The sequence below is a fragment of the Anopheles stephensi genome, chromosome 2 (assembly GCF_013141755.1).
Source record: "Anopheles stephensi strain Indian chromosome 2, UCI_ANSTEP_V1.0, whole genome shotgun sequence".
Taxonomy (NCBI): domain Eukaryota; kingdom Metazoa; phylum Arthropoda; class Insecta; order Diptera; family Culicidae; genus Anopheles; species Anopheles stephensi.
The window spans coordinates 60255297-60265791 of record NC_050202.1 but is presented as its reverse complement, the minus strand read 5'-3'; the positions used below and the strand labels follow the sequence as shown (position 1 = coordinate 60265791).

Here is a 10495-nt window from a genome sequence, read left to right as displayed (position 1 = left end):
CCAATAATGCCGGTGTGTGTTTGGTTGGAAAATTGAAAAATACTTTCAATTCGATTGGTATTTATAAAGGAAATGCGTGCTACAAAATGATACTAAACACTGTACGTATTCACAGTTCCACATGAACTTGTTTTACTACTGTCAAAATTATTATCCAATATGGCGTCGGAGAAAAAAAAACAAAACTTCCTAGAATTCAAATTGACAGCTGCACTGAAATGTTTCTCTTTTTCGGAGCTTACGCTGATCAAGTATGCATTGAGCGGTTACGTTCACGAAATTTACCACCAAATCTTAATTTACATCACAAACTCCTGAGTGCAAGTCGTAGCAGCTGCACAGGACCATTACAATTTCATTTTTACACACAACATGGAAAACTCCACCGGAGAAAAATCGGCCCAATCCAAGCGGGAAAACGTGACTGTGCCGATACAATATTCCGAGCATAGTGCTGTTCACGCCAACTGCCAAATTTGGCAGGAGAAGATGAGATCGTCATGCGACAGAAAAGCTAAAAATCAACCAGATAATGCAAGGAATTGAATGGCAACACAACCCTAAAACCCGAATATCGGATAAGCACCATCAACTGCCGAACCTAGAAAAAGGAAATCAAGAACGAACCCGGAAACAGCCAGTCAATATTTGAAACTTAGTTCATCGATGCGTACCAACCTAAAATTGCCTGCACTCAGTGGAAGCTTGGCGTGTAAAAATAATAATAAACCGAAGAAAATTTTAATGCCCCAATAAAACGAAAAAAATTAAACCACAAAACGCGCTTTTGTTTCCACTAATTCAATAGCATTCGCTCGACCAAATTCATGTCCACGCTACCATGTGGACACGGATCGTCCTGTTTCTGGGTCTGTGAGTATATCTTTATTTTCTTATATTGTAAACAAATATATCTGCATCTAGCAATCTCCCCCACATACAAACGCACACCGCACCGTATATAAACATTGGCCAATCGATTAAAAAACACAACACTACGCGCATAATATGGAACGTAATAATGGGTGGAGCAAGAGGATATCGGTGTCTAATAAAGTGGCCTTTTCAATGGGAGGTGCACCTATGTGTATAAGTTAAGCATTAGCTCCTCCAGTGGGGATGGTCCGGGGGTGGAGATTTTGTGTGATTGCGTGTGGATATATAGATTAAAAATTACACTTCGCACAACGACGGCGTGCCGTGTGCTTTGTCATTTAAATAGAATCTACGAATCTAACTCATCTTGCTGAGAACTGAAATAGCTTACTAGCTCGCCGAAAACGCTTGTACTCGTGCTGGACGAGGAGGCAGCAGGCGCACCGGAACTTGCGGATGGAGGCGCCAGCGATGGAGCCACCGTCCCGGCACCGGACGCCGTGGAGTCACTCGTGGGAGATGGCGGCGACGGTGCGCTTACCACCGACGTTGGATGATTTTCCGACACCGCAGGCGACGGTGCGGATGAGGCATGGGTCGTCGCCGGTGGTGGACCAGCAGGAGCTGGAGCAGCACCACCTCCACCACCACCACCACCACCGTGCGCCCGATGATCTACGTTCGAACCATCGTCACCACCACCAGTCGAGGAAGTTGCCGGCGACGGAGTGGCGCTGTGATGATGATGTGGATGATGGCTGGATGGTGGCGGCTGGTGATGATGGTTTTCCCCGGTCGGTTTCAGCACGTGCGGAAACTCGAGCGGCTGCAGGGTGGTGAAGGTGGTGGGCGATAGGGCACTGGTTCGATGCAGCTCACCGATCGTTGGTGGCGGCCTCAGATGCCCGGCCCGATCCAGCACATTGTAGTACGGGTTATAGTGATGGTTTCCTGGATTATATTCTGCAGCAAAAGAAAAATTCGATTGAATTTAGTTGGAGTCCAGAGGATCGTCGTGCTCGATCGCTATACATACCATGGTAATGTTCCAGTGATCCAACAGGAGGAGGTGGACCCACCATCATACCGGGTGGCGCTGACGGTGGGCCACCGCTTGCTTTCGGCTTACTACTGGCCGATGCCGATGATGGTGGTGGTGGTGGTGGCTTCCAGCCACCATTGTACGCTGCCGGATCACCAAACACTGTCGGCGGTGCGGCACCGCTGATGGCCGCAATCCGCTGCAGGCTGCTGCTGCTGCCGGTAGAAAGAATACTGCTAGGCAAGGGACCGAGGCGGTGCGCAAAGAGCGGATTTTCCGATCTGCTGGAAGGAAGCAAGAACAAGCTATTTAGCAACTTCAGCGCAGCGCGACAATGGACGGTAGAAATGCTTACAAATACGACAGATGCGCTACGGAGGAAGGAACCGACAACGGTGGTTCGTTTACGTGCATTCCACCACCAGCACTGCCACCGCCCGCTGCGTCCACGGACGATCGGGAATGTACTTTGATTGCCAGCTCCTGAGCAGCTGCTGCTGCCGCAGCGGCCGCAGCAGCAGCAGCGATGGCCGATGCGCTTTGTTGAACTGCAAGCAAATGAAGGGGAGATCCGTTAAATTAGTGATCGTTTACAAATAAAATTTAAATTGTTAAACATTATTTCTAAATAAAGAAAAGTGGTATGATAGAAGGATTTATATATATCACTCACTCGAATTATGGCTGGTGGTGACCGGTGGTAGTGATGGCCTCAACCCGACCGGTGGACCTGCCGTCGACGCGGAAGGCATCGTGGGCGGGGGTGGTAACCGTGCCACATGACCGTGATGCAGCGAGGGATGCTGAGGCGGTGGCCTCTGATGCTGCTCTTGATGGGCCGCCGTAGGAACCGATGGTTGATCTCCCGTCCCGCCGCCCGCTCCCTTGCGCTTTAGATCCTCCCGGAGCGGGGTAATCTTCTTCCGCCGACCCGGCCTCCGCTCGGTACTTGGGGTCGTCGCCGCCGCCGGTGATGGTGTCGCACCGATGGGCATTCTTGGTACGGGACCTGCCGTCGCTGTTGGTGATGCTGGCGGCGGTGTATGCGCCATACCCGGTCCGGTTGCACCAGGACCGATGCTGGTAGCGGCCGATACGACTGCGGCTGCAATGCCAGCAGCATTGTTGCTTATCACTCCCGCACCCGGAGTGCCGGGTTTAGGGTGCAAACCTAGATTAGCTCCGTGCGCAGGATGGGCAACATGCGCGAGCATGTTCGGCGGCATTCCCAGTGCGCCGGGTGGTAAACGATGTCCAGAATGGTGGTGCGGTGGTAGCGGAATACCCTTTGCCAACGATAGCGGAACACCACCACCCAGTCCCATCATCAGATGCGCCAGCTCCGGCTTGTGATGCGGTGGTCCACCTGTGGGTGGAAGGTGATGATGGGGCGGGGGGCCACTGCCAGGCGGATGCGAGTGTGGTGGCCCGCCTCGCATCAGTATATCCGGACGACCACCAGGATGGGATTCTTTCAGTAGCGGTGGTGGCGGCAACGTGGGGCCAGTTTGTAAAGCGTTCGCGAGAATCGTACCACCACCGGCAGCGGACATGATGGTGGACGTCGGTATGCCCGTCGGTTTGAGTAAGGCCTTGATGGGACTATGCACCGAGGAATGGTGTGGTGGCGGTGGTGCTGCCGAGGACGAGGAAGCCAGATTTACCGGTAAAGGCAACGGGGGCAGTTGATCCTTTCGGGCACCAGGAGACACATCCATCGGACGGCCCGCCTTTTGTTGCTGTTGCTGAAGTAGGAACTCGTCCGGATCTCCCGGTTTAAGTCTGCTTTTGGGCACAGCAGCAGCAGGTGGTGGTGGCACCGGTGGCAGCAAATCGGCCGATGCCGATGAACCGGCCGCAGCCCCAACAGCTGCACCCGCCGTCGGTGGCTTCAGCTGATGGTGGGCAAAGTCCTCCTCCTCCATAATCTTTGCCAGTGCCTCATCGTCCATCTCGTCGTCTGGGTCGAAATCTTCCGGCAGCTCGTCGTCAAAATCTACCACCGAGTCCACAGTCGAGATGCGGGCCGTGTTGCCGCTCGTACTCTTCAGGAAATCAATGTCCAGTATGCGGGCACTTTCTATCACCTGCATCGGCACGTCCGACAGCGAATCCTTCGACGGTTCCTTCGATCCAGCGCGCCCACCCACCAGCTGATCGATCTTGGACGTGGCCAGCTCCTTCGCCTTCGCCGCATTGTTCTCCGCCAGCATGCGCTTAATCTCCTCCTGGCGCCTGATAAACTGTTCCCGCTCTTCCGGCGGCGTGTCCGGTCGCTGCACACCCGGCCGTATCCCATCGTCCGAACTCTCAAAGTCTTCGTCGACGATGTAGTGGATCTTTTTGCCGCGCGTTTTACGATCCGTTTTCTTCTCACCCGACCGGCCCCCATCGGGACTGGACCGTGAGTTCGTCTTTTTGCTTTGCTTCTTTCGGCCGGGCATCGTTTTACCGCTTCCCTTGCCACTGCCACCCTCCCGGTCGCTTTCGCTTTCCTCGTCACTCGAATCAAGTGCCCCCTTCGGACGTGCTTCCTTCCCTTTCTTCGGTCGTTCGAGATGTTTGCCGCCGCCGGCCGACGATGCTGCTCCTGCTCCTGATGCTGCTCCGCCCGATTTCGGTTTCGACTTTGCGCCCTTGGACTTTTTCTTGCGCCGCCAATCACCCTCGGTGCTGGGTGCACTGCTGCTGCTGCTCGTGCTCCCGCTGCGGCTGCTCTTGCTGCTGCGGCTACTTTCCGTCTCCGTGTCACTGCACAGATCGTCACTATCGTAATCCTCGCTGTCTTCGTCCTCGTCGTCATCCAGCTCGAGCTCCTCATCACTGTCGTCGAGGACACGATTTTTACGCGCCTTTTTCGCCTTTGCCCGTCGCATTTCCTCCTCAATCTCGTCCGAATCGTCCGAATTTTCCACTATCCGGCGACGTTTGCTAACTGCCGCCCGATTGCTCGGCTTCCGGAGCCGATTGTTGCGACCGCGCCGACCCGTATCGAGCGAGCTTTCGCTCTCGCCCGACAGCGAGTTCTCATCGTCGTCCTCCTCCTCGTCATCGTCCTCTTCCTCGTCGTCATCGGACCCGCTGCCGTCCCCACGGAAATCTTCGTCCGAATCGTCATCCTCCTCGGAACTGATCTCGATCTTGCACAGATTTTTCTTCTTCTTTTTGTGCTTCTTGCCAACAGCATTGGCAGATGAACGGTTCATGCTGGGCGGTGGTTTACGCTCCTGTCGCACCGCCACCTCTTCACCATCTTCATCGCCGCTCCGCTCCTTTCGCGCAATCACCTCCGTCTCGGCACCAGGCTGCGATCCTTCGCGATCCCCATTCAAACGACCGTCTTCCTCCCCACCGTTTCCACCTTCCTTTGCCAGTAATGCCTTCTTGAGCGCCTGTTCCTCGCGTGTGGTGGCTTCGATGATTGTGCTAATGTCCTTGCCCTTGGAAAATCCGTGCCCTTCCTCATCCTCATCCTCTTCTTCGTCGTCCTCCAGCACCTCGCAGCCGCGCATTTCGCGCCGAATGGCCGAATCGATCAGGCTGTCGTACTCGTTAAACTTGTAGCTCACCTTTGCCGAAGCACGGCGCCGCAGCTTGTAGATCGGAATATCGTCCGAGTCGGTGCTGCTTTTGCTACCATCGCTACCACTTCCACTTCCGTCACTACTTCCACCACCGCTGCGACCACTACCACCACCACTTCCCAACCCGTCCGAACTGCTGTCGCCCGACCGGGATCGGGATCGTTTTTTCGGCGCCGCCCGCCTGTTTCGATGCCGTTGCCTTCGCCGGCGCCGATCGCGCGTCGATTCCTCCTCCGAGCATGCTGCGTCAGCACGCTCCAGCAAACGCTGCTGTTGCCGGGCACGTCTTTGCGCTCGCAGCTGCTCTTCCCGTTCGTTCGCCAGCGCCTGTTCGGCGAGCTCGGCTTCACGCGCCGACTGTTCCTCCTCCTGGCGTCGTTTCGCTTCCGCTTCTAGCTTCGTCCGCAGGGCATCGTACAGCACGAGCTTCGACTGTAATCGCTCGATCAGCTGCCGGTGCAAACACACCGGACAGAACCAATCGCCTTCGGGGATGGTGAATAGCACCGGTTTCAGGCACGCACAGTGGTAACCCTTATCGCACGAATCGCACAACAGTATCCATTCGGGCTGGTCCGTCTTTTTACACTCCTGGCACGCGTGATCCTCACCCCCATCATCGCCCTCCTCCTCTTCCTCCTCCTCTTCCGCTTCGTCGCGCGTGCGTCTCGCTTTCCGCGCGGTTCGGGCTCGCTTCAGCGGTTGCGCCGGTGCCTCTGTTTCTAGGTCCGATTCGGGCGAAAACTCATGGTCGGACTTTAGCACGTGGCTGCGCCGTACGTCCTCCTCCGAGTGGTACGTTTCGGCAAAATAATCTTCCGCCTCCGTCTCCGAACTGCTTTCCGACGGTGATGCACTGTTCCAGGTAGATTGCTTTTTGTTCAACTGTTGCTGCAGCTGCTGCTGCGCCTGCTGCGAAAGATTTCCCTTTTTCTTCTTTTTCTTCTTCTTCCTTCGGCGCCCATCCGGTCCGATTCCACCGTCCGACGAGCTGTCCTCGGACGACGAGTGCTCGGTCCGGTCGGCTCGGTAATCATCGTCGGAAATCTTCATGCCCAGATCTTTTTTCTTTTTCACCGCGTCCGCTTTCATCTTTTTCAGCATCTGATCCTCGATTTCGCGTCGGTTCGTTTCTTCCTTGATCTTCTGCATGGCGATGCGGCGCGACTGCCGGACCGGTGGATTGTTGCCACCGTCGGAACCTGCATCCAGCACCATCGAAATGTCGAGTCCGTCAACTAAAAGCAGACAGAGGGAAGGATGGTTAAGGGGGGGGGATCTGCTACTATATTCCGCGCAACAAACGCGTCGGTGGCCTTCACTACTTACCTAAACCATTCCGATGGCGTCGCTTACGTTTTGGAGGACTTTCACCTTCCGGATCTTCCGGTTGATCATTCTCTTTCTTCACCATCGGTAGATCATCTTCAGTTTTCATTTGCTCTACCTTAGGCGCTACTTGTGATGTCTCGTCCAGTTGCGATGGTTCTGGCTTCTTCTGGTCTTCATCCTTTTGTGGTTCGCTTTTGACTACATCATCATTTGCCGTGGTACTTTTGGATCCCTTTTTACTACCGTTGGGCGAAACTTCCTGCTTCTCTGTACTATCTAGCTCTTTAGCTGGGCTCTTCTTTTCCTCCTTCAGTTCCGTTTCTTTCACGGGAGGAGGATCTGTATGATCTCCATTTTTATCCGCGTTGGCATTTTCCGAAGGTGCATTTTCCACTGCAGTTTCCACCCGGAATGATCCGTCATCTTTGCCTAACTCCTCACCAGCAGCTTCCATTATTTGCAGTGTCGCTGTCGTCACAGACGCATCAAATGCCTTTTTAGGCGTATTGCTTTTCCTCGAACCACGCCGCTTTTCTACCGGTTTGTCTTGTGGTTGTGATACCACCGTCGCTCCCACTGCCAACGGTTCGTTTCGCTTTCCGCGCAAATGTTGCTTCTTATCCGCAAGTGCAACGTCCGCATCTTCAGATGCATCGGCTTCAGCGCTGCTGCTACCTGGTGGTGGTAGCTCACATTTCTGGCCATGGTTTTTCCTCTCACCGTCATCGACCGCATCCTTCTCTTTGGTTGGTACCGACATCACCGCCGCCTTTTTCGACAAGTCCAGTTCCTCGTTCTGGTTATCACCATTTCCTTCCCTGTTTTGTGGTAGCTCGGTTTCACCGTTTCCAGCCTTTGCAGTGCCTATCGTGCTGCAATCATTCTCACGCTCCCGTTCCTTCGCGTTGGTGTTAGCCGTCTCGATCTTCTTCGTGTTACCCATATCGTTCTCGTGACCAGCCCCGACACCGTACACGAACATCACCGGTTCTTCGATGACCTCGCTAAACATTGGCTCAATTCCGCTGTTACAGTCGGCACCACTGCCCTCACCTTTCACGACCACCGGTGGATCCTCGATCGCTTCACTAACAGCTTCTTCCTCCTTCAGTTCGGTCGTACCCGTTTTGTTAACTTGCTTGTCACTGTCCTCGCGAGATTCTTTCGTATCCGACTGCTCTGCTGCAGGAGTATCTTCCGCCTTCGGTACATCGGTTGTCTCGGATGCTTTCAAACCCGCCCGAACAGAGTCTTCCTTTCCCTTCTCATCCACCATCGTTTCAGATTCATTTTGTTCCTCCTTACCCATGGACGCATCCATTTCCGTTACCTCCGTTTGCATCTCCTCTTTCGGTGCAACAGCTTCCACCGCCGGTTCCGACTCTTCCGATTCGTCCACCTCCATTTTAACAGTTTCGGAAGTATCTTTCGAAACCGAATCACCGTGCGCTTCTTGGTCAACCACGGCCATTGGTTCATCGTTTTCCACCGTTACATCTATTTTCTTCTCTGCGACCGTCTCAGTCTTCTTCTCATCATCTTCTTTCCTTTCTGCGGCACCATTCTCCTGTGAGGGTTTTGGAGTGCTTTCCTGATCGTTCTTATCCTCACGCTCGCTGGCGATGGTATCAGTTTGCTCCAGCTTTTCATCCTCCACCGCGAGTGTTGCGTCAAGTTGATCGGGAGTTTTGTACGTACGGCGCGATATGATCAAGCTCGGAGGAACTTCCGATGGTGCCGGAATGGACGTATCGAGTTTGATTGCCTCCGTTTCGCTCATACTGCCAGCACTATCCTCCTCCTCATCGTTCACCGCATTCACTGCGACCAGCGGTTCAATTGGGCGGTTGTCTTTCAGCATTTCAATCATATTGACAAACTCGTCACGATTACTGAAAGGCATAGAGAAGGCATACACGCTCATAAATGGCCAAATTGAAATGGGGGAAGAGTTTGTGCAGCCCTTACCTTGCCACCAGCGTCCAGGTTTCCATTTCGGGATCGGATTGATAGATCTGCAGGTTGGCACTTTCGTCCATAAAGTACCAGTAGCAGTTACCTTGCCGGTCGCGCCCCAACGGATCCAGCCGCAGCTCACCGGCGCCGGTGGTGTTAATTTGTGTTTTGAACTTTGTGTTCAAATCGAACTGTCCTTCCAGCAATGCCTACGAGAAAAAAAGGAAACAAGCACATTCATCAGACCCAGCGCCAGCGAAGGTGTGATCATAACCGCCCGGAACTTACCTTCAACACCCGTAGCTTGACGGCTAGATTGGCCGTTTTGTAGCCAAATCGCTCGATTTCCCATGCGTCCTGGTGCGAGTACGAGTGGGCAAATTTGGCCAACGCTAGCTCCCACCGGGCGGCCGGTACTTTTTTGTTTATCTTACGCATCAGCTTTATATGCAGATCAACCAGCGCTTGTGAAACTGCAAAAGGCGAGAGAGCGAGAAGTACAACGTGAACGAGAGGGCACGAGCGAACTTGCACGATGCACACTTGCGTTTTGCGAAACCATTGTCCATTTTTGATCGTAGCAACCACTTACCAGCTTCGCCGTTTTCGAGCATCGCCTTCAATTCCGCTATGTTCAGCTCGCCAATGTCCAGAAACGGCCCAAACTGTTCCATAAACGAAAGAATGATTCCGAAATTCGGATCATTCTCGCAGGTGATCTGCGCTCCGGCCATTTTTGTTTTTGATGAAATGTTATTATTGTTTTCCTTGTTTTTTTTTTCTCTCACAAACTGCACACACCCCTCATCCTTCCGTCCGCTGCTTCACCCACCGAACGTCAAACACCGCGACCGAATGCAACTCAAGCCGAATGTTTTTGGGGAGCACAGATGGGAAAGTGGGATTCGGGGTAGCAAGGGAGAGTGGGGTTTTCAAGAAGAAAGATTCACGCCGACAAAGATGCCGTCGTCGTGCGTTGCTTTCATGGTGGTCAAATTGTATACTTCGCCACGGCTTGCTGCTGCTGCTGCTGCTGGCCCTTGTTACGGGTGTATGGGTTTTCAATTTTCCTCCACGGATATAGAGGTCACCGAGCTGACTGGCAGGCTGGCTGGCAAGACACCTTTGTGTGTGCGGTTCTATCTCGCGTTTGTATATAGCATCAAAAATGGCAAGCGTTCCTTCTTGTGTAGTTCACAAGGCATGCCCGACGACCGAAACCTTCCACGGGACGGGACGGGCATTCACAGGACGTGTGCGTTCTGCACTGGAACGATGCTGAACACGGCCGACACGATTTGCACTATCCTCAATCACACACCGAGCCGGGCCACATCGCGTACCGCTTTCGCAAACGATGTGCGCGTTTAGTTTTTCACTATTTTCAAACCAAAGCACCGATCAACCGAGAAGGAAAACAGAAGCATATTTTTGGGAGCCGAAGGTGTAATACAAATGATGCTCGTGCCGTCCCTTGCTAATGCCGCTTTGGTAAGCCGCTGTCTCGCTTGCGCCCATTCATTTACACGCAACTCATTGAAAACTGTCCGTTTCGATGGCTTCTCTCCACGCGAACCGCGACGTTTCACGCTAGATGGCGCCTGTGTGCGGGTGCGCGTTCCCGGTGCACACATTTTGACAGCTGCCGTGGTGCTGCCGGCATTTTGACGTGAGGATAATTATTTGGATAAAGTGAAATATTTCA

General features: G+C 53.5%; 1 protein-coding gene across 2 annotated transcripts; it reads right to left on the bottom strand.

The window, feature by feature from the left end:
• Window positions 1–785: 785 nt before the first annotated feature.
• Window positions 786–10404, bottom strand: LOC118506496 (remodeling and spacing factor 1). 2 transcript variants are annotated; one of them, XM_036043690.1, is made up of 8 exons: window positions 9383–10404; window positions 9079–9263; window positions 8803–8999; window positions 6832–8726; window positions 2592–6740; window positions 2274–2466; window positions 1913–2202; window positions 786–1839 (listed from the first exon to the last, which is right to left on the bottom strand). In XM_036043690.1, the coding sequence occupies exons 1-8, from the start codon at window positions 9522–9524 to the stop codon at window positions 1226–1228; spliced, it is 7665 nt and encodes a 2554-aa protein (XP_035899583.1). In that variant the 5' UTR covers window positions 9525–10404; the 3' UTR covers window positions 786–1225. The 2 variants fall into 2 exon arrangements, with proteins under 2 accessions (XP_035899583.1, XP_035899584.1); XM_036043691.1 differs by having other exon boundaries at window positions 1913–2199; window positions 9383–10402.
• Between the last annotated feature and the right edge of the window lie 91 nt (window positions 10405–10495).

Excerpts from the sequence above, each read along its gene's own strand:
- LOC118506496 (XM_036043690.1), bottom strand. The coding sequence starts at position 9,524 with ATGGCCGGAGCGCAGATCACCTGCGAGAATGATCCGAATTTCGGAATC. Across the intron at positions 9,000-9,078 it reads TCAAGCTACGGGTGTTGAAG|GCATTGCTGGAAGGACAGTT; the intron begins GTAAGTTCCGGG and ends TTTTTCTCGTAG. Across the intron at positions 6,741-6,831 it reads ACGCCATCGGAATGGTTTAG|TTGACGGACTCGACATTTCG; the intron begins GTAAGTAGTGAA and ends GTCTGCTTTTAG.